The sequence below is a fragment of the Lepisosteus oculatus genome, chromosome 20 (assembly GCF_040954835.1).
Source record: "Lepisosteus oculatus isolate fLepOcu1 chromosome 20, fLepOcu1.hap2, whole genome shotgun sequence".
In the NCBI taxonomy this organism is placed as follows: Eukaryota; Metazoa; Chordata; class Actinopteri; order Semionotiformes; family Lepisosteidae; genus Lepisosteus; species Lepisosteus oculatus.
The window spans coordinates 11,984,465-12,008,299 of record NC_090715.1 but is presented as its reverse complement, the minus strand read 5'-3'; the positions used below and the strand labels follow the sequence as shown (position 1 = coordinate 12,008,299).

Below are 23,835 nucleotides of genomic sequence, written 5' to 3'. Positions count from 1 at the left end.
TGTGCTAATGTTTGTGTTCCTGAGTATAATTTTACTCCACTCAGAAAGACGAAAATCCACGTCTCAGGCACTGCATTCCTGAGAGACACCAGGCTGACTCTCTCTCTGTACAGTATATGTACGCTATACACTCTACTAAACACCATTACACTGACAAATAAAGAACTGTACAGTATTGAGGAATTTGTTTCACTTTATTTAAAATTGATGTTTGGCATCAATTAGATATAGCCATTATAATTGCTATTAGTCATAATAATGTCACTAAATAAAATACATTTTGATGTCCTTTACTCTCATATAACAGTCATTTATCCATGGCTAAAGAGCATTTAATAAAACATAATATTCTTCCTGATATAGAATATTTAAATCTAGATACTGTATATCTTTACTCTGAGCACAGCCTACTACATTGTGTGCCAACAGTGACTGTCATTAGAATATATAGGGAGCTGAAACTTTGATTTGTATTAGTTTGAGACACTTGTTTGATCCTTATTAGGTGTGGAAATGGACTGCTCTGGGACAAATAGCTTAAGAAGTGAAAGAGCTCAGTCAGAGTGCAGCTGCTCACTATTGCGCTGTGACCAGAGCTGCAAAAGTAATGGCCAGCCAGGGTCTCTTCCCCTGGGACTTGCTTGCATACTTGGAATGTTGTCACTGAGAGATCCATTGCCCCTGCATTTAGGACAAATGTTGCTGTTTAGCACTGTGGAGTTCAAAGTGCTGTTTGTCAAATGGAGCTGACAGGTACGCAATATCCCCAAGCAGTACACAGATTGTAGTCACAAGGCTGAATGGATTAGCCATTGGTGATTCCATAATGGATGTGTAAAAAATGATTCCAGATCTAGGAAAAGAAAATAAAGTCTCCTTTGTCTGTGCAGAATCCACTGGACTGGGGCCTACACTGGTACACTCTTTGCCTGTGTCCCAAATGGTGTTTTTTTCTGCATTGTTTTACAATGTAGAAAACAGCAAATGTGGCATATGTGTAGATGTTAATGTCACAGAGAGTGCATTGCTTTATAGCTACATCAACAAACACTACAGTAAAACTGGAAAGACGTTTTCCACCATTGTCCTATTTTTTTAAAATGTCACTATTTGTTTTTGCTCCACAGACAAGCTGTGCTTCAACACATTCTTCAACTTCGAGGACATGCAGGAGATCACAAAGCACTTTGTCGTGTGCCATGTGGATGCTCCTGGCCAGCAGACTGGTGCCTCTCAGTTCCCCCAGGGGTAAGGCTGTATTAAAACTCATTAAAAAGAAATCTCCGCTCGTCCCACTTACCAAGAAAGCAGGAGGATTTTTTTATTCGCCCAAAACACTTTTGCAACCTTCTGCTCCAGTGATAGCTCAACACTACGTGCTGTATACCATACATGAAATCCGTTTTCACATCACTTGTGCTCACACTAGAACTGCTTTAGCTTGAGCCCAGACCAGACACAACAGTGTCACAGACATACAGGCCTACTGAGAAGGATATTGGCCACGATTGTTCTAGTTAACTTCATCCAGTATGAGGCATGCTGTGCTTTTCTATCTGCAATGTCCTAAACAACAGGTCACTTGTGGCACAGTCTCCATTTTTGGAAGTAACCTCTAGTTTATGGGACCCAGCCTCCCATATGAGAAGGAGAAAAATTAAAAAATTCCCCAGAAATCTGGGACTGTCCAGATGAAAGCTTGTGACAGAATACACAGATGTACAGTGTTCTTAGAAGATCTGAAGGAGGTGTTGTAAAATCTAAGAGTGCGTTAAGGGTTTTTGGACATATCTCAAAGTGTCTGTAGGAAAGGTCTGTGGTTTTCTCAATAGACCAATAATGCAAATGTCTAATCTCAAAATGGGACACAGAAATACAAAACACCAGAGAGCCTTTCAAAAAGAGACTCATTATATTCCCCCCATCTTATTCACCTAAAAACCATTGTCTTCCTATGAAATGCAAATGGGCTAGGGAGACTGACTGTTAAAACTATTTTCAGCACCATTAACCTCCTTCATCTATGTGCTAATGCTTCTTTGACATGTGTCAATTGGTTTCAAGGTCGAAAAGATTTTCACACCACAAGCTGTGGTTACAATATACAGTCTAGTCTTGCGGAGCCATCCAATACAGAAACATTACATTGCTCTGGATCAGGTTGCATCTCATGATCATAAAAAACAGATCACTCCATTCCTCCTATACAAGTACATTGAATAAATGCTATTTTCTTCATTGACATTTTGTCTTCCCGACTGTCTGTTTTCTTGAAGTTAATAAAAAGATGTCCTATTTTCTAGTTCAGTTTATTCCGGAGTCATGCATGATGCTACTTTGTAAGGATGCCCTTTGTCAGATGCAAAACAGCAATGATACAAAATCATCAGCTCTGATTGATGGGATTGTACTGTATTCCTTCAAATAATCTAAACTTGGTTCTAAAGCTTTCATAGAGATCAGTGAGGACAGTGGACAATGGGTAGAAGAACTTCATGTCCACAGATTGTCAGGAGTACAGTGAATGTCTAGTCATCATATCCTCCTGTTATCTGTGATGTGCTTGGCCACACATGTGCAGTATGAGCTGGATGCAGTCTCCACTGGGTAATGAGCTTGGCCCTCTTCAGGCACTGAGCACAGGCAGAGGCAGGAAGAATTCCCTTTCGGAGTACCTCAGTGTGTGGGGCAGTTCTTTATGAGGCCAGCTCCTCTGACTAGTCAGTTGTGTCCCCATTCCTCACCCAACAAGCCTGTGGCGGAAATGGGTTCCAGTACCACTGACCACAGACTGATCTATTCACAAAGACTCTTTTTCTCTACGTGCTGTATAACGCAAAAAGGTGCACCAAAAGTATTAGCAATTGTGCTTATCATTCATAACTAAGAATAATCTGAATGCCTCCTTCACAGGTACCAGTATCCCACTATGGACCAGCTGGCTGGAATGCTACCCAGTGTGATCCAGCACTTTGGGTGAGTATAGTTGAAAGGTACCACGCTGTGCACTTATCAATGAAAGATTTAAATAAAAACATATTGTATGAAACGCATAATGGCAATTTACCAAATGGGTCTCTTGTGGTTTTCAGGTTCAAAAGCATTGTTGGAATAGGTGTGGGAGCAGGTGCCTACATCTTGGCTAAGTTTGCTGTAAGTGAGCACTTCCTTTTTCTGATGCTCTAGAAAAGCATGTGACTTCACCTTGTGGTCTCGAGCTCTATCTACAGTGCATGTTCAGAACATTAGTGTAAACTGTGCTGTTAGGCTGGTAACTCTTCACAACTTCACTGAATTCAAAATTAATGACGTTCTTGTGGTACATTTACCAACGTAAACTTTCACAAGAGCAAGAAGGAGCACAACATGGATTATTCGATGAGCCAGTATTAGAAAATTAAGAACAATGTAGTCTTTCTTTCTGACAAAGTTTTTTGTGTTTATTTCTTTTATTATTATTTTTTATATGCTGCCACATGTTGACAGTGCTTTTCTGTAGTTAATGTGTATCTACAGTATATATAAATAAAAAACATCCCTTTCTTGAGAGGGAGCCAGCCTGCCACAGATTATCTTACATTGGTAGCTGCAAAATCCAGAGCCCTGTCATATTAAAATAAGCAGCCTTGACAAACAATATTGTACATACTGTAGCACAGTGCAAAGCACAAGGCCGAGGAGACACCAACACAGCTTGTATGTAGAACAGTACCTTGTGCTGATCTACATACACCAGGGTAGTATTAATATAAACACTGGACAAGGGGATGATGTTTTTAGACACGGCTCTGTGATGTACTGTATGTCTGCTCTAGTATAAATGTACTCATAAGACACAGTAACACTCCCTCCTCCTTCCTGTAGCTGATCTTCCCTGACCTGGTGGAGGGCCTGGTCCTGCTCAACATTGACCCCAATGGGAAGGGTTGGATTGACTGGGCAGCGACCAAGGTCAGTTCTGGCTTCTCTTGGCATTACCAGGAGAGCATTTCCAGCTTGCAGTTCATCTAGCGGAGGCTTCATCCAAACATAACACTCATAACATACAATCTCCACAGAATCAAAATAAAATGAGGTTAAACGTTATTTCTTTTGTACCAGGAGGAACAGTGGAAAGGCTAATTGTAGCCTCCCAGATCCAGGGTCATACAGTAGGTCCAGTTCTGGCCTTGGGTGTTTGCGTGGAGTTTGCATGTTCCCTCTGTGGCCATGTGTGTTTTTGATGGGTGCTCTGGTTTCCTCCTAGCTCCAAAGCTGTGTGGACTAGGTTTTGATTGGCGGCCATAAACTGTCCCAACCAGGGAAGAGCAATCATGTGCTATGAGTCTTGCCTTGTGCCCTCTCCAGGACAGGCTCCTGTTTGCTGCAGCCTTCACCAGGATAAGCAATACGTTAATAATATGGAGCCAAAAATCCTGGCAAACATATTTACAGGCTATCGAATGTTTTCGTATACTGTGGAGAGAGTAGGCCTTTTCCTTTGATTAAGCAAGCGAATCATTTCATGACCTTTTATCTGAGAGAAATTTCCAGAAAAGTCTGATAAAGCTGGATGTGAGAGTGTAAAAATATGTTTTGGGTCCTGCTTCATGTTCTGGCGGGGCATTTCCAGACTTCTGTGCCCTTTTCCGTTAGCTCCTTTTGAAATCTGGAATGGTTCAACCCTTCAGGAAGATGGATAAAGTAAGGTCCCAGAGCAGAAGCTCAGAAAACACCACTGAAGTAAAGTGCTTGGCACTCATTTTACTCCCTGATAAAGATGGTACCAGTTCACGTCTGGGTTATGTCACAGATTCATCCGGCTTTGCTCTGTCTTATCAATGACTCTTTAATTATTAAATGCGTGCAGATTATGATAGTGTTGAGAGAGCATGTTAGCCACCTCCACAGTGTGTCTGAAAAATCTTTCTGCTAAATCGCGCTGCTGGATCGTGTTGATTAATTTCAACAGCTGCCTGCTGGTACACCACGTCTGGTATTTCAGCATATGTATACAGTGCAGAAATAGACACAGTGACAAAGTGTCATGCTTTACCTTTTGCTATTGTTTCTCTCTGGCTGCACAAGTCTTGGTATTTTACAGCCTTCTGTAAATTTCACAGCTGATGTCAGCCATTTTGTTGAACTGAGAACAAAATGGCTGCTCCCTATTATTTAAACACACATAGGAAAGAAGAATACTGCATTAAAATAAAATCCTAAAACATTAATACTATGGTCCAAAAATACCGAAAATATGATGTCAGGGGTTTTTGTCCAATGCAGTTTATGGTAATTAGTAATTGTCCTGCAAGTCCTGAAATAGCAGAAAAGGGTTAAATGTGAATTTTTACAATACATACAATGCTTTTTATTCAAATATTCATAAACTGTGATATTTAGAATTACAGATACATTGATACAAATTAGTCTGATGCTTCTGATTTTTACAAGATGAATATATTAAATTGCATTTTTCTGTTTTATCCTATAATCATTATTGATTATGCTTCTGTGTTGGACCTGTCTGGATTATTGCACAGGTTGATTTTCTTGTGGACTGAGGGTGTTTCTGTTTAGCTGTATGACAGAATTTAGTTTCCTTATTCCAAACGTTCTCCTGTTCCCCGCTCTCTGCCCGCAGCTGTCCGGACTAACCAGCTCTCTTCCAGACACAGTTCTGTCCCATTTGTTCAGCCAGGTAAGACTGGTGCTTCATAGTATGAAACCTATGGTTCTCTTATAGTTCAGTGCAGTATAGCACAGTAACAGAAAGCTAAATCCACAGGAAATTTTATGTACTAACAATCTCAACACTTACTGTGCAAGAAGCCTGATTGTGCAAGATTAGGATGACCAACTGTATCATTTCTGTTCAGTTGGAAGGATTTGCTCCAGCTAGTGCCTCATCATCAAAGCGATCTTCACCTGGATTAATTAAATAATTAAGAATCATTTCAGCAGTTAATTTATTGGAAGATTCAGAGTCATATAGTTGCATCACAAACAAAAGCTGCGACATGCCCAATTAAACAGTATAAGGAGATAGTGGATTTTTTCCTGCGATTTCTTTTGTAGGTGGAGGAAATAAAATGCAGATGTAGGCTTAGCAAACTTCTTCACATACTCATCAACATCGATATTAGACTGATCAGGGTCATTTCTGGAATTGTACATAATATTATAAAATATTACTTTTATAAAAATATTAATTTAATAGAATTTTAGTATAAAATAGAAATATGACTTCCTAATAAGACATCTAATATGTCTAATTTCATTTAAGATTTTATTTAAATCCATAAATCTCAATGATATTAGAATGTTCATACAGTTACAGACACAAAGCAGACTTTTTTGTATTATCATCACATCCACTATGTACAGCTCTGAACTAGTACATAATTAAAATGTTTTACAATTAATTTAGAAGTATGCAGTGCTGTGTGTATTTAATATCTACCCTGTGCTGATGTCACTTGGTCACTGTGTACTGCTGGGGTACATACTGTAATGTGAAGTTTGAACCCACACTGACACACTCTGTCCACAGGAGGAGCTGATGAGCAACACAGAGCTTGTGCAGAGCTACAGGCAGCAGATTGGGAGCAGCATCAATCAGTTTAATCTGCAGCTCTTCTGGAACATGTACAATAGGTAATTCATCGCCTCAGGGCACGAAAATGATTTTTCAAGCCATATGCAAATTGCTGTTACGTGCTTGGTGTCGAATAAAGATTATCTTTAGTTTAAAAGCTGCTTATCTACATAGGGCTAGGATCCTTATGATTCAGATTTAATTGCAAATAAGAACATTGGTATATTTTCCCATCAATTCAGCAGTCACTTATGCATGAGTATTTCAGAAGTTTCAGACTAAGACTGAAAATGAATGAGTGGGAATTGAAGCTAACCCAATTTTCCACATTATCTTTTTGAGACTGAAGTTATTTAATAAAAATATATATATTTTAGTGCTCGTAGTGAAGAAATGAATATGCTGGATTGTAATGTGATGTGGTTATTACAATCCTATAGTTTGATACAGTAAACCAGTGACATTATTTGGGGCTGTCCTGCTGAAGATCAAAGAGTGGGGTGCATTCTGGACCAGCAGTCTATTTTTGCTTTTGAGATCTGAGTGGTCATAGTTTTTACAGCAAATTTCCAGGTCAAAATGGGGTTTGTGATTCATTGCTATGCCTCACGAGGGTTGGCTGAAACTAATTTACAGGGATTTCTGATTGTTGTCCACTTCACACACATATTTGAACACAGCAGATAAGAACTAGAACAAGTCAGAAACAAGGTTACTGTGTCCTCCTTTTTCTCAATTTTGGATCTACACATTATTTCAAGTACTGCTACAGGATTGCCTGATTCAAATAGTCTTCTAACAAAAAAGCTGTCAGCTACATTTTGCAGAGTAATTTCTTTGCTCATTGGTTACGTGTGATATTTTATTGAACGCATACTACAGCTGACAAAAAGATTGATTTGCCTCCCAACGTTAAGACTGATTCTTAACTTTCCAGACCTGCAGATCTCCTGCACTGAGGAGTGCAGCTGGCACTTGTGTTTAGCAGAAATGAGTGGCATTGGTATTTCCTGTGAAGCATCTGATTGTCAAAGGATGCTTTTCTCCTCATCCACTATAAGATTGAATTAAAGAGAAGGGACCACAACCTTGCAAATATTACATTATGGCTGCTGCATTGCTTTAAGCATCTGTGTATTTGAAAGGGAGAATGAACAGAAACCTGTCAAAGTTCTTTACCTCTCACCACAGCCACCACAGGGGTACACACTGTGTAGTCATAAAAGTTTGCATCAGGTGCCTTAGCGAACATTAAATATGGACTCTGCAGTTATCTATAGTAGTGTGCAGCCTGAAATTGCATAACACGTTTGGGACTAATGCATTCTGGTCTTTTTTCAAACAGCCGCAGAGACCTGGAGATGAACAGACCTGGCACAGTGGTCAATGCCAAGACCCTGCAGTGAGTGCCTCAGTGTTCATATACAGTAGCACATAGACGTCGTCAGCAGACCACTTGTCTTGTTAATTAGTTAATTGTTACCACACTGCTGGGATTTCCTCACAGTACAGAGTGGTACAGTTTGATTTATGGTTAGGTGTTAGTTAGACCCGGGGAAAGGTGTAGAGATACAGTATATGGATTCAAAGTGTAGAGGAGCTCCAAAAGGATAATGTACTTTATGAGATGAAGGGTATGATTTCCTAGTCTTCATTTCCCATCTTAATATTGTTCGGTGAAAAATGTATGTATCACTTTTTAACGATACACTTAAGAAAGGTCTGTAAACTTCATTTTTCCTCTGATAACCTCTCTCCAAATTTTGCAATCATCTCTTTAAATCTGTACATCTTTAATACCATCACTAAGCCCACGCGTCTACCATAGCTGAGGTATTGGAGAGATCTGTAGCAAACCCTCATTTCTGTGTTTTCCTTGTGCAGGTGCCCAGCCATGTTGGTGGTTGGAGACAATGCCCCAGCTGAAGAAGGAGTGGTGAGTGTGAATACTGGTCATTTCTCACAATAACAGTGCTCCTACTGTTAAGGAATATCACAGGCATCATTCAATTTGAGATGAATAAGGGGCTGGCTTTGTGTGTCTTCTCTTTGAGTTCAAGGGTGGCCTTGCAGAAAAGGCAAAAAGCCCCTGGCTAAAAAAGCATTTTTACTTTATTAGTCAAAGTGATGTTTTCACCAAACCAATATTTTTGTTTGACAAATGTATCACATTGCTGCTTAGTAAGTGTTGGATGGGGTCTTGCTGCAAAAGATATTTATGCTTTTGTGAGCATAAATCTTTTTCTTCAAAAAAACTTTGTTCAACTTTGTTCCCCTTTATTCCAGCTGTTTTTTTCAGAGCGTCATTAACGCTTTGTTTCTGCATCTTGCGTTTGGATTTTCTGTCATACGCAAAAAAAACTTTTTATCTTTCTTTCTTTGAAACACCTAATTTTTTAACAGGGTGGTTTTGTGGTTGTCCTGGGTAACAGATGCCCAGGACTTTTGTTATGTGCACAGGTTGAGACCTGTAATCCAGCCCTCACCAGCGACTGGTGTCATTTAGCAACTGTGACTGAATCTTCTATAGTGGCAGACTACAATGGGTTGAGAATTACCAGGGGAGAGTTTGCTCAGATCGCAGTTCATCAGCGACTCCTGAGGCTTGTAAAGCACCTGTAAATGTTTAGTTCCATTAGCAAGGGTTACAAAAGTCTTCCATTTGAAACTAACTTGACTGGAAGTTTTGTGGCGCTTCTAATGCATAAATAGATGCACATTGTGGAGGAGGTGTGAGTGATATCTCCATCCATCTTCAAGTGACAGGCTGAGTTGATGGACAATTGCCAGAAGTGATGGGTATAAAAACACACAAAACAACATGTCCATCAAGGAGGGTGCCGAGCTTCTCTTAGAGGTATCAGCTGAAAGACATGAAAATTCCAGCTCTTTAAACCCTTAGCACAGCACAGTCTCTTTTCTTCCACATTTACCAATTTACCAGAACTAAAACTAACAATTGTAAATATGTTGGTCATTTAAAAAAATACCTCCAGATTACAAATCCCTATTGCAAAATTCTAGAATTCTTATATAGACATACAATAGCTCTCTCCTATTCAGAAAAACACAGAATCTGCACTCAACGTAAAGTCAGTTCTGTGTTGTATTTTATGACAGTCACAATTATTAATGACTGCAGAGGAACTAGGGCAGTCTAGATGACAGTACACCACAGTCTTGATGTAATACAGTATTTATATCTCTCGCTGTATTGGTAAACAAATTATTCAAGTGAATGAGGCAGCGTCCATCTCTGCACTCACTGGCCTTAAACAGGCTCCTGAAACGGAAGGCCGCAGACAAGTGAAGGTCAGGCGCACAGGATTTCAAAGTCACCCCCGCAGAGATGGGGGCTGTCTGTGCAGCTGGTGTGGCAGGAATATCAATTCCAGCAGCGTCCTGCTCTGGGAGAGAGGCAGCCAGCTGACGCAGAGTCTGCAGCAGCACGGAGCCAGCTGGCTGCCCCTGGCAAGCAGAGATGACTCATCACTGCAGCAGACTGCGGTACTGGGCTAGCCCCCCCCACCCCCCCCGTCCTCTCCCTCTGCCATCCTGACCCACATCTCTTCCGAAGCACGTACATGTGTTACTGGAGCCCACACCAGCATCTACTGTAGCAGTACACTGTCATAAACTGTGAAATAAGCAAACTGGTGTCGTACAATACAGTACAAACATCTTGATTGTTCCTCTCATTCAAGTAGGCTCACCCTGAAAATGCACATCTGTCTCACAGTGGTTCTTTCATTCTCACTGTAACTGTCAGCTCCTTTCTTTTTTTGCTCCATTTTTTATTCAGTTGATCATCATTAAGAAAAGAAATCCGTCTTTTAAAAACAGAGTGTATTACCTTTGTTACTTGGAGTTATGTTGGCATTGGCAAAATGGGGAAATCTAATGTAATTAACTAACGTTGAATTTTTATTCAATTCAATCATATACAGTATACAGTAAGGAGTATATCAATTCTTTGTTTTCTCTACAGTAGAAACAATAAGATTAATACTGTATGTACTGTACATACTGTATACAGGTACAGTAAGAAACTGCAGATTCTGTGCCCATCATGTCATTTATAGTAGCACTTCTAATCTTACATATAATTGATCAAGCTCTTGTACTTGGGCATGTTTAAAATTTAAGGAATAACACGTACAGTAGTTTGAAATTTTAGGGATGAAGGCCGATGGCAGCATTTTAATTGGAGGTACAGTAAATGCTGTACATGAATGGTCTGCTAAACGATAGCTTCAACACAACATATACCTGTACAGTACTGTACTGTGCCAATATCAAATGTACAGCAGAATATTCTATGGTATTCAGAAATTCAGAATTTGGTGAACTCTATTCATAGACACTTATTTTAATTATATTCAATGCACCATTTTTTTAAATACATTTTGAACTGACTGGATTTTAAATGTAATGATTGAAATGATATGTCCACACATTTTTCTGATATATTACAATTTCCTCAGGGGTCAATATAGCTATTCATTGTCTATTCATTCAAGCCAGAAGATCAGTTTGTGTGTAAATCTAGCGTCTAGCACTCACATTTTTTTTAAATTCACGTCAGTCGCATTCAAAATTGCAATGGCAGAACTGATTTGTTTTCATTCTCAAATTTTGACTGTTTTTTTAGGAAATTGTCCTACATAGTGTCAGTAAAACTGTGTTTGCTTTCTTGTGCTCAATGTTTGTGATGAGGTAAGAATACAACGAGTGGGTAACTGTGTGGTTAATAGGACTCACTGCACTTTTCTTCAGCTGTCATTTGAGCACAGATGCCTTCAGAGCTGATCACTGATGTCTGTATTTCAAGCAATCTGTTTTTTTTTTTAAGGTTGAATGCAACTCCAAGCTGGATCCCACTAATACCACTTTCCTGAAGGTAATGCAAATCTTGCAGAATGCAATGACTATGACTTAGAAAGACAGAAATGGTCCTACCTTATGTTTTGTAATGCTATCTACTGTATGTGTGCTGCTGTCTGCAGTGTTTTACTGTAGTTGAATAAAGTTACACTTACTAATGCATGGATAATGCAGTATCTGCAGGTTATTCAGCGCCCCTTGAGTAAGCTTCACACCCCGTTATGAAGATCCCAGAGATCCTCTCACCCCAGTTCTGCTTTTCCTTCACAGATGGCCGACTCTGGCGGTCTGCCTCAGGTCACCCAGGTCAGACGACGTTTATATTCCTTCCTTGTGAGATATGTGCCTGGTGGACTTTCATTTTGTGTATATTTTCCAATTATACTCTACATGATAGATTTTTTAACATAATTTGATGATTTTGTATAGTACTGTAGAATATATACAGTACAGTATTTTTAACATTACTTTAGTGATGAAGAAAAAAATGATTCCATGAATTTGGGGAAAGGAGGTCAACAGGTCTAGTTCACTGTCTGTTTCTCACTGTTTTGCTCCACTCTGGAATCAATCACCTCTTGCTGTGGAATTTATGGACATTCTGCTCCTTTTTTCCAACAGTGTTGTTTCATTGTCTCTTTCAGCCTGGAAAACTAACAGAGGCTTTCAAGTACTTTCTTCAAGGGATGGGATACAGTAAGTACCTGGGTCAGGGAAAGCTGCCAGCTTTAGGCAGCAGATAAACGTTAGAGACCAGCAAATATCTTCTTGTGTGAATGTGGGTGCATGAAAGAGATGTGTGTATGTGTGAAGCTGTTAGTTTCACTGTTCCCAGCATTTCCACTTGGTAGAAACCAGTCTCAGCCACATTTAGAGTTTCACTGTCTAATAAAAACTTCCCCATTTCCTTGGCAGGCCTGTTTAAACACCCCCTTCAAAACCGAGACCTAACGAAAAATCTTTTTCACGAAAACACACAATCGCACAACAGCTTGAGGTGGTGGCCCTCTGGGGTCTTCCAGTGCTCTGCTTTCCTTTCATCAGACCTCTGGATTATAAATCAAACCATTGCCTTTGTGTTATAGTTTTAAAATAAATACTGACAGCTGGGCAGCAGCTCCACAGGACCAACCCCACTCCCCCCAGATTTGACCACCTGGTGCTTATGCGGATTGAGAAATGGGGACATTCACAGCAGAAATGACGTTTTCCACTTTCTTTTCCCCTGTTCATTATGAGATTAGACAGTAATCCCTTTACTGTAATCTTGTGAAACAAACAAACAAAACAACAGAAATGCATAATAAATACTCAGTCTCTCTAACAAAAAGCTCTCAATCAGAAATGCATCAATGTTCACTCAAACAATGAACATTGTTCTGAATGGTTCTACCATACTGTTGGTTAGGGCAGTTCCCTCAAAACACGAGTCCTTAATCTCCTGCAACTTTTGTGTTAATTCACCTTGATCTTTTAAACTCCATCATGCTACAAAGCAGTCATATGAGTACCGAGACTCTAAAAAGTTAACAAAAATTTACATCAGAGCAAGTCGATCATAACAGTGGGGGGTGTTTTTCAGAGTCATTCCTCTCTTTGCAAGCTCAGCTCTTTGGGGTGTGAAGTGATGCATCTCTCACTCACCTTCTAATAGAATGGTGACAAGCTAAGATTGGTTCACCTGCATTATCTAATACAACCCAATACATTTAACAATTAATTTGTTTCATATTTTATATAATGGAGCTCATTTCTTTTGACATTAGCGTTAGGGGTGCTGTCACACCTCAGGCTAAATGCTGTTGCATGAATATAAGGCTGCAATTTGCTAATTGATCTGAGGATCCACCTTCTTTGTAGTTTGCTGAAAGACCTCATGGCATCAGTCTCATCTATAAAACTAGATGTCTTTGTACCAGACTCCTTTTGTTCTGTATGGACTAGCTACTGTACATACAGTAGATGTATCTCTACAATGCCCGGAGCAAAATTATATGTGTGGCACACTAAACCCGTTAATCATGACATCCCCCTAATTCTCTCCAGTCTCACAGTGTCATTTGTGGACTGCTGTAATCACAGCTGACAACCCTGTTCTCAGTGTTGGAGGAGGGATGGAGAATGAAATCTTTGTACAGTTTAGTCTGACAGTGTTTCATGCCGCATACAGCACCTTTTAATTATGCGGCAGTTTTTATTCTTTTGTTCACAATTCTGCTGTTTGAATCCAGACCCTGTGGATTCGTGTGGATAACCCGTAGGAAATCATCAGCTCCAGTGTGCCGCTCTGTGAAATATGATCTACACAACGGCACAATCGCAATCTGTCCGGCAGGAAAACAAGATTTGAAATTGTGCCTGTTTATATACAGTATATAAAAAATTATTTGTGTTTCAGCCTTAACCTCCCCCTCCCACACTGTATCTTGTTGTATCCAGTGTGTGTGTTTTTTTTGTGTTGTGTGTTACTGGGAGATGTGTTAACCTTGCCCTTTGTGTTTCCTGCCTCCTTCTCTCAGTTGCGTATCTAAAGGATCGGAGGTTGAGTGGAGGAGCAGGTACTTCCTGTTTGCTGTTAACCCTCGCGTTCCCTCAGCCTTGTCCATTGAAAGTGCCTTTGTTCCTTCTTTCTCTCTTGTCATTCATGCACACTTAGATATTTTCCCATCTGTAGAAATGTTTTTTTTTAAAACTCCCACAGCCTGTTTCCTAGAGGTTGATCTGCCTGTTTTGCTACCGAGTGGTCAGTTTGCCCCTAATGAAGATCTCCCCTGACATATCTGTTCCTGATATCCCAAGCCCAACTTGTATCCTGTTTTCTTTCCAAGATGTTTTCATGGTCAGGCTGTTTTGTGGTACAGGGTCCCTCTGGAAAGTCAACTCTTTTTATGCTTTTGAGGTGACCTCAGTAAATTTCTACTGTATGTGTTCTCAACCTGCTTCATTTAGAGCAAATCCATTAATATACAAGGACTTTCTGGAAACTTTAAAGTAGACTGAATGACCATTCGTTTTTTTTCAAGTACGTTGCTGAAGGTTTTATTTGAGTATTGTTGTTACAGTAAATGTGGAAAGTCATTATGACACAGTACATGAAACTTACATTTTTGAAGGACGTAAAATGTTTTCCCAAAGTTGCTTCATACAGTATATGCTTGCATGGTGATCTATCCATCTATCCAGCTACTGTATCTATTAGCATGTAGAATTCATAGTGACTGCATGCTTCTATCCACCAGAATCCTGGAGAGTGTTCCTTGTAAGAGATACATATTATATTTATAGATTGATTGGTTCTACAGCTGCAGACACTTTGTCCTTGTCAATGATACAGTTTGTAAGATTATTGAACTCTCCGGTGTCCAAGTGGCAGTGAAAATGTTCCAGTGAATTGAACAATTTGACATGCAGAATGTCGCTGTGTGCCTGCAGCTGTAACTGTGTACTGTACCTTCACTTATCCTGTCCTTATGGTCAATGCTCTGCTCTTCTGCATGTCCGTTGTTATCCAGTGATTCTACAAAAGCTTGCGAATGTTCATGGATTTCCACCATCTGCTCCAAAGGAGTTTATACATAGTGTGAACTCCAAAACTGACTAGATCTAAACTAGATCTAGACAAAACTAGATCTATTTCAAAACACTAGCACATAAGCAACACTGAGTAGCCACATGCAAAGTGCTTGAGATTTGTCATTAGGATATTGAATAATCTGCACAGCGAAAATAAAACATAATATTAAGAATGTCTGTCCTTGCGTCAAACCCCTGCATAACAGATGAGCCCACACTTAAAATCCATTAAACAGTTAATTGCACTCATCTGTTTAGCTAGTTAAATCTTGCAATTACCAAGAACATTTTCCCCTCTTTAAATCTGGACTCCAGCAGGACTCATGTACTGTACAGTATGTTCAGACAGCACACTGGCAATCTCATCATTGTTTTTTTCTGTGCTTCCATCTAACTTTAATTGTTCCTGTGTAGATGAACCGTTTTGTGTTAGAGGCTGACAAACATCTGAAGGGATCTCATTTAAACATTTCTACAATATTTTAGCTGCTCCTACAGTACCTACTCCTTTAAGTTTTTGTAATTTTAGTGATGGGATTGTCTTTAGAATTCCAGTTATCAGATAGCATTGACTTTAGTCACATGAGGCATGTAAACCCTTGATATACGATTTTAGTCTCATCATATAGTAGAATCACTTAAGTGGAAAATAACACTCCTATAACTGGCACTCAGTCTAAGGTTCTAGTGCTGAACTACTTTCGACTTTGCTGGGAAATACTGTAAAATATTGTTTCAGCTTACAGTATGTTTCTGTAGTAATCTTATACTATGTACAGTAGTTTCCCTTTTACAGTAAAGTAGCCCAATTAAAGTACCTTCAGAGATCAGATTAACTATTCTACTGTGTTAATTCCCAGAAGCAATAAACTAACTTTTAATATTCCCTCTGTGTATAATGAATAAAATGTAATCTTCAAATGAAAGGAAATATTTATACCCTTGAAGAACAAGGAAACACAATAAACCCAAAGTCCTAAGCTTGTAAATATAGTAACGAAATGCAAAAAACAATTTGATTTATGATTTACATGTATAGTGATTCTGAAACCTACATTCTATTTTGCTGTCTTTTACTGATCAGTTGATAATGATACAAAACTACCAAAATATTAAACTGTCTTATAGTTTTGATGTAGTTTAATCTTATTTAATCTTATAGTTTAATCTTATAGTATAATGTACATTTATACATTTTAATGTATTTTGCAAGCTTCCTCTTTGTCTGTCGTGGTATAAAATTAGTTAATGCCTTGAAGAAGTCAGATTTTGTGTACAGTACATTGGAGAACAAGAGCCAGTGGTTTCACAGACCCTTATTGTAATTAAATTTTTACCAACTAATATTAATTGAGGCAAGTGTAGGGCTATTTCAGAGTCTGTGAATAACACCAATAACACTTGTTTTGATTTTGTCCTAATGTACACTTTGATCAGGGAGCTAATATTTAATATTCTCCACAAAATGGCCTGAACTAACCACTGATGCTTTAAACCTCTTTAATGATGCTTTAAATCTCTTGTTTTTTTATTTATGCACCTTTTTCAATTCCACTGGAATGACCTCACACTGCATGTCTGCTTTGCTTCCTACTTTGGTTCTCAAAGTACAGTACTTTTTATGGAAGCGCAGGAGAATTCTAGGTCTCCAGTTCCTCTATCTAAAAAGCACTAACTCACAAAACCAGACAGAGTCCCTGATATTTATACAGAAATTGAAATTGACAGTAGCAATGTGTTAAATCCTGTAGAAATGAACAGAGACATTGTGTGGAGGCATGGCACGCTACTGTATCTTCAGGAAGGGATGTATTATCATTCCTAACTGAACATCCTGAGAAAGCATGTGTAAAAAGCAAAGAGGACCTGTTGGTGGTTCCCTGTGAGGAAGTGAATTGACCTGAAGGGTATTAGAAGAGAGGAGGATTTGCAGAAAGGAAAAAAAGCCAGAGAAATAGATAGCTGAGCTTGAACAACCCAGACATTCACAGATAAGGCATTGTGGCAATAATTGTTGAAGTTACACTCACCCAAAATATTAGAGATCCTCAAAGAATAATGTGCTGGGCTTCTGTATTTCACAAGGATTTGGAATATTCCCAGCCCAATCTCAGTCTCATTCCATTCTTCCAGCACGATCACCTTCACGTGAGGTTGTGTCAAGGGTAATGGAATGCAGGATTCATTTGGATTTTATCAGGAGGTGAACAGGATTGGGATCCTGAGATTGTGTTGGCCATGGAAGGAAAAGGTGCCCCTTAAGGCAGAAGAATTGTAAATCAGTTCCCAATGGCTCAAGCCCAATATACAGTACGTGTGTGACTGCAGAAAGAAGTTCTTACCTTTCTGGAACAACCTCACGTGTTTTAACCTCTATAACAGACAAAGCCAAGAAAGGGGTGGTGCACGTTTTCTTGCTTTTGCACACAAAAATCTTTTAAGGTGATCTATAACTGGGAGAGTGTAGAGCAGGTGTCTCCAAGCCCTGGTCCTGGAGAGGCCCAATACAGTTATTCTTAAAGGTCACCCTAGATCACCTGTTATTTAAACACTTATTTAGGTTAATTAAGCAAATAAGGTTTCAGTGAAGGGAACTACTGAACTTAAAGGCTGAAGGATACTGTATGTTGATTTTGGTTCCAAATGATCTCTAAATTACTTAGGTGAAACTGTTTAATTGATCATGTTCCATGCCTTTAGAAATGGATGATTTAAGGGCTTCCTACTGTATAACTGGATTGACTTAGGCTCTCTAGGACCAGCATTGGAGACTCCTGGTACAGAGGAACAGTAGGAGGGCAATTTTAAAAGATGGATTTCATCCTATTGTGCATTCTTAGACCTCTTTTGTTTTTAGAAAAAGGTGTTCACTGGGAAAGACCTAATTTGCAACTCTGCATCCGTGTCATCACCCAGTTACACAGATATCCAGAAACAAGTAGAAACAGCAACGACAGAATAGGACCACGACAGCTCCTCAAGCCAATTTCAATTTCTGTTTTCTTGAGTACTTGGTGTCGATGGAAGTGTGGATCAGCCATTGCCTCTTTCCCTCCCGTTTAGTGCCCTCGGCCAGCATGACTCGCCTGGCCCGTTCAAGGACTGCCTCTTTGACCAGCGCCAGCTCCGTGGACGGTTCGCGCGCCCGGCCGTGCACCCACTCCGACAGCAGCGACGGCGTGGGCCAGATCAACCACACCATGGAGGTGTCCTGCTGAAGACACCTGGGAGGCCGGCAGAGAGACAGTAAAAGAGGCCTCAGCAGATGACGGGCACTCTTGTGGGGCCGCCATTTTGGCAAGTCATCCCTCTCTTTCCCATCCACCCCTCCTCTTCTCCCCTCGCTCTGCAAACTCAACACAAAACCTATTCCTTAACTTAAGAACAGTAGCCATTGTTTCTAGCTGGTTTCACGTGATGGTCGTTTGTGTTTCGCAGTGTATCCTCCTGCTTGTCATTACCAGATCCTGTTCTCTGATATGCTGTGTGGGTTAAATTCCTGTGTAATGGTTGTGGGGGGATGGGAACGTTAACTTGACCTTCAGCCTTTTGAAGTATTCTGAATCTTTTTTGAGAAGGTGGTTCCTGTGTCATTCTGCAGCCTTTTCGGTTCTTCCCTCTGGATTTGAACAATGGGAAGGAGAGACTGTGGGCCCAACCCTTGGGATTGCCATGTGGCCGTGCCTACAGCATTCTTCTGGCTCTGTAGTCAACCTCATGTCCATCTTTCTCAAACAGACTAACCATGGCTCAGCCCCTGGTCCTGGGAAATTCTTCATCCCTGGGGTGAATTCCTTCCAAATAATGAACTCATTCTTTGTGACTAATTCAGTGAAAATCCAGTCATTTTGCATATGAAGAAAGTAATTGAAGCAATCAAAATTCTAAAATGTGTTCCTTTATTGTCATTCTCAAATTTGTAAATATCTTGTGGGGTGGAACGAAAAATTCTCAGATGATAATTTGATGATTCAGACCAGCTGAAGCAAAGTATGTGATTGGAAGTATAGTGAGACACAAGAAGGCCGTGCGATGGGAAAGGTTTTAGGAGACTCACTGATCAACATGACAGTAAATTATATTAGCTAGAGAAAGTTAGATAGCTGCAATTGGTCCAGTGGATCTTCAAAACGTGGGCGGATAGTGGCTTATACTTGCATACTGTAGGGGAAGGCGTTCGGCCATGAACTCATAATATTCATGAGCCATATTGTTCTTTGGAATCACTGACATAACCTTGCAAACCTAAACCAATTTTATGGGAGTCTCTGCTAGCAGACTGGATGATACAACCAAAGCTTTCATGGTATCAGCCAGTGAGAACTAAGCGATCCGAGGCTGGCGGGTCCGAATGGGGGGCGTTTTGGCCAACGATCAGCTTTCTAGAGTCTCTTTAAAATGACAATCACGTTTACCATGTACCAAAACTGACTTTGGAGCTGTGGCAGCGCCAGCTTAGACCAGCTACAAAGATTTGCCCCGAGGCAGACACTCACAAGGTTTGATATCAAAGCTTCCGTCCATAACAGGCCCCATGTCCCCACACTGATGTGTTCTTCAGTTTCATAACGTGTACCAAAGGGGAGGTAAAGACGGGGGCTTTTCACTGTGGGGACATAACAGCAGCTGATCGCCTAAAAGAAACAAACAGACATCTCCTAGTATTCTTATGCATAGACAAAGTTTCCTACAACTTTTCTTCTAGACAAAATAAAAATGAACTGAATTCAATGTAAATGCTGAATTTTCACAGATCACTTTATAGGCCTCTGAGCAATATTCTATTCAAACTTAACCAAAATTACAATTTGACAGATGTGGCTGGTCATACTGTACGATCTATTTTGTTAGGATTATCCATTACACAAGGAAAAAGACAAATCAGTCCCAAAGCAGTGAAAGTCTCATGGGGTGTATTGGAATTTATCTTCAAAACAATTACTTTCTCCATACAAGCAAAATTCATTTTGAAAAGGAGAACAAAATGGAAAAATTAATGAGGAGACCCACCTTTTACTACTGGTTATTTTCACCTAAAGTGGAATCATTTCTACCTTTTGGAAGAATACTTTTAAAAAATGCCATGTCTCCATGAGCGCCCAGGAATTTTCCAGGTATCACTGGCTTTTCCTTGTAGCACTTTTTCATGTCAGCTTGAATGTCAAATCCAAGACAGTTATTCTGTAACTGGCAGCAAAGCACAGAGGGGGATTAATGGCTGTCTGTAAGGGGTGGGGCTTGTAGAGCCTGTTGCTCTGAGCTCTGAATGTAGGACACTTCCCCACAAATCGCTTGTGCCCCACCTCTCCCAGATACGATTAATTGCCTTATAAGGGCTATCAGATTGGATGCATTTAATTCCCTAACTAGTGTTGGGACCAATGCAGAAAACTAAATGTTGTGATATACAGTGTGTGCTTATAGTCTATAACAGACAGCTCTACTCACTTAAAATCCATCCACCATCCCTATAAATTATTTCAAAGCAAAGCCAGATCATTTCCAATTCTCTTTAATTTCAGGAGCCAGACAGGGAGTTTCACATACTGTACCTATAGGATGAACACTTTTTAGTGACAGAAACTAGAAACTTTCTGCTTCATTAACCCTTTTAGATATTCAAATTAAATGTTTTCACATGGCCGAACTACAGTATACTAGCTTTACTGTTGCCTTGATATACCTGGTCACTAAGACTACGTTTTAGTGCTAAAACATACTGTAAATTGAACAGTAGGATAGAAAATTAAATGGTCCCAAATTTCACATTACATTCATTTTGTTTATACATTTGGATCTCAAATGGAATAGTTTGTTAACAGAATCCAAACATTGAATACACACATACTGTACCTTTAACGGTAGTGTTCTACTTTCAAAATTTAGCCCTGTCCAAAATCGTTTATTTTGATGGTCTTTGCTCTCTTTGGTAAATGAGGGCTAACTTTAAAAAAACGAGCTGTCCCACGGTCATGTGTCTACAATGAAGTGGGTCCCATCTACTATATTTGAAATCATCTTTTATTCAAGTCATCTGGATGGTCAAAGCCATTTTCTTCCCTCTGTTTCTCCTTCTCCTCATGCTTGCTGTGCTGTACAGTGAGCTGAGCATGTAGCCCCCAGGTCTCCTTCCCACATTCTCCAGATCCCTGCTCCGTTTCTGGATGTGTTGCTCCCTCTACTTTTGTTTTTCATTACAAGGTACTCCAACCCCCTGCTGAGCCTAGCCCAGAGATGCGTCGCCATAGGAACACGGTTTCTCCTCCAGGTTTTAATCATTCATTTCTCATGTATGTTTTATTATTTTGAGCAATACGGTTATGCAGTACAGTTGGTCAGAGATGTCACAATTTCTAGGTTTTTTTTAGGCAGCACAACAAGAAAGAGTTTAATCATGTCATTTCCGGGCTAAAAAGGCACAAACTGTAAATGGAATAAGCTTGGGAACAATATGTTTCTTTAGGCAAGGGAAACACAAAAGAGGAAAAGAACAGAGACTATCTCGCTCAGGTATTGGCACTGGGCTGAGTGGTATGAGCTGAATGACTGACAGGAATGTGGCATTGTGGATTAGCGGGAAGAACTATGGCTTTTTTCCTACTTTTACAGTGAGGGCTGAGAGACTAGCGGAGAAGGTCGGTGTAGATGGAACATGGATATCTTGTGATAACGTAAGGCCATTCTGTCAAGATCTCCAGCCACAGAAAGAAACAATAAAGGTGGTGGGTATTTGAGCAGTTTTGGATGACCAAGACATCAGCAAGTTCAGGAAAAGAAATTCAAATCAATGTCACTTTTCATACAATGTGAAATACATGACAAACACTGAGGAAGGAGTTTCAGAAGAGGGAAGAAAATGTTCTAGGTGTCAGTGGGTCACAGCGCATTAAAAGCTAATATTAACAGGTTCTGAAAAAGAAACTGGATTATGACGATAGTGTTTCTTCCTGGCCTGTTCTATCCGAAGGCAGTGAAAACCTAAGGCTGTCTTTCTTTAAGTTTGTGTAGCATGTGGTCTGTAATTCTAAGAAAACTCGCTCCCTCTTTTCATAGCCTGCTTTCAGCCTAGCAGTCTAGCCACTGAGCTTAACCGCAGTCCTATTTTAAGCCTACAGAGTGAAAGCTGAATGTATAGTTAGATATGATGACATCTCTGGTTGAGCTGTGCAACCTGTGTCCATTGTCTCCAGGTGCTGTAAGAACCTTTAAATGTGCTTCCCCCCAGAGATCAAGTGTTGTATTTATTGAGCAATTGCGCTGTAGATACCTGCCATTTTTAGAGCGATAACTGAGGTACATATTCAGTACAAGTTTAAAATTGTGATGAATACAGTATTTCTGATCCTCTTCCTTGATTTCCCTTCTTTTTTTATATTATGACCAGTGTTCTCCTGTGGTTCGGTTGTTCCTGTGGGGTGTTATTAATTATTAATAGTATAATTTAGTTTTTTTGTATTCAGCAATAAGCTGTTCTGTTCTCTTGCCATTTTGTGGGTTTCTCTATGACCTGTAATCAAGCCCACATTACGTAGGTGCCACAGTAAATCGCTTAATTATAATTCTGAAGTATTATATAAATGGTGTCACTGGTGATGTAATAAAATATAGTCAACAATAAAAAGATTTATGTCAACACAGATGTCTCGCTGCTTCTCATTTATCCACAGATTGTGGCCTACATAAAATCACTTTCCTTAGCATCTAGATAATATGGTGATGGTTTTTATGTGCTGGAAAAGTGACAGCATCTATTTTTTCACTTGTCCATCATTGCTTTCCACTATTGTGTTGGATTCTGTGCCTGTTATCTGGCAACAATCTTTGTTAAATGTTGGTGTAAAAATATTGTCAAAAAGAGACAAATAAAGGGCTTAATAGAAAACACTATATTTGATTTAAATACTTTTATAAAGGATATTTGTTTCACAGACAGTCATTTAAAAAGCTTGGCTGGGCTAAGAGGGCTTGCATGAAAAGGAAAAGGATAAAGAAGTTGATCTGCGCAATGTCTTATGTCATCATTGGAGTTCCTCTCATAAAACAAACTGCTTGTTGAAATAGATCTTTAAAAGTGTACCCTGGTATGCATATCTTTGTGGTGATATTCTAACCAACATCTTTGTTCATGGATGAATCAAATTGTTTCTCTTTTTAAAATTTTCGTTGCTAACAAGCATGTCATGTATTGTCATAATGTATGGCTAAACACAGACATACAGAAAATTTGCTGGGGCTAAAGCAGGCTGAAAACATGCAGATACAGTATGTGTATATTTAAGGTGTGAAAGATCTTAGATGATCTGATCTGAGGAATTAAGAGGCGAGTGTTGTGAATCTTATTCAAAGTTTGGAGGTGCTGTAACGTCATGGGTAGTGCCTGCCACTGTGGGCATGAACAGGTCTGTCCATCGATCCAGCCACACCTCTCACAACCTGCTGGGAACGTTTTCTACATTTCCATGTGCTCGCCTCCGAGAGATCCTTGCGGATTCCCTTGGTCATCGAGAGTCCCAGTCCTGTTGGTCTTGTAGGTCACCATGGTTAAAGATTTATAACATCCGCAAGCAATTCATGTTGAATTAAGAGAACTCTTTAGATTAAAAGAAGTCCTAAAAGATCTCGAAGGTCATCAGTTTTATGAATCAGTTCTTTAACTGATCACAAAGGAATTAATCCATATCTTCAGCAGACCTCCACATCCAGTGGATTGGAGCTCTCCAGGACCAGGATTAGATATCTGTTCTCTAGAGGAGGTGACCCTGCTTTTAGGATTATTAAGGTTGCAGTTTTCACTGTTAAAT

The 23,835-nt window shown here is 39.7% G+C and overlaps 1 protein-coding gene across 6 annotated transcripts in view; it reads left to right on the top strand.

Annotated features, from left to right (window-relative positions):
• The window catches only part of ndrg4 (NDRG family member 4), a 68,654-nt gene extending 45,985 nt beyond the window's left edge, over positions 1–22,669 (top strand). For 4 of the 6 annotated variants that reach the window (XM_015368053.2, XM_006641181.3, XM_015368055.2 and 1 more), the window contains 13 exons: positions 1,128–1,248; positions 2,914–2,976; positions 3,093–3,153; positions 3,865–3,951; positions 5,624–5,680; positions 6,533–6,636; positions 7,923–7,979; positions 8,462–8,513; positions 11,430–11,477; positions 11,732–11,767; positions 12,106–12,157; positions 13,981–14,019; positions 18,098–22,669. In XM_015368053.2, the coding sequence (XP_015223539.1) occupies positions 1,128–1,248; positions 2,914–2,976; positions 3,093–3,153; positions 3,865–3,951; positions 5,624–5,680; positions 6,533–6,636; positions 7,923–7,979; positions 8,462–8,513; positions 11,430–11,477; positions 11,732–11,767; positions 12,106–12,157; positions 13,981–14,019; positions 18,098–18,252 (932 nt within the window). In that variant the 3' untranslated portion in view covers positions 18,253–22,669. The remainder of the gene's footprint in view (positions 1–1,127; positions 1,249–2,913; positions 2,977–3,092; positions 3,154–3,864; positions 3,952–5,623; positions 5,681–6,532; positions 6,637–7,922; positions 7,980–8,461; positions 8,514–11,429; positions 11,478–11,731; positions 11,768–12,105; positions 12,158–13,980; positions 14,020–18,097) is intronic. The other 2 variants (XM_015368054.2, XM_069181405.1) reach the window with 1 other exon arrangement.
• The last annotated feature ends 1,166 nt before the right edge of the window (positions 22,670–23,835 follow it).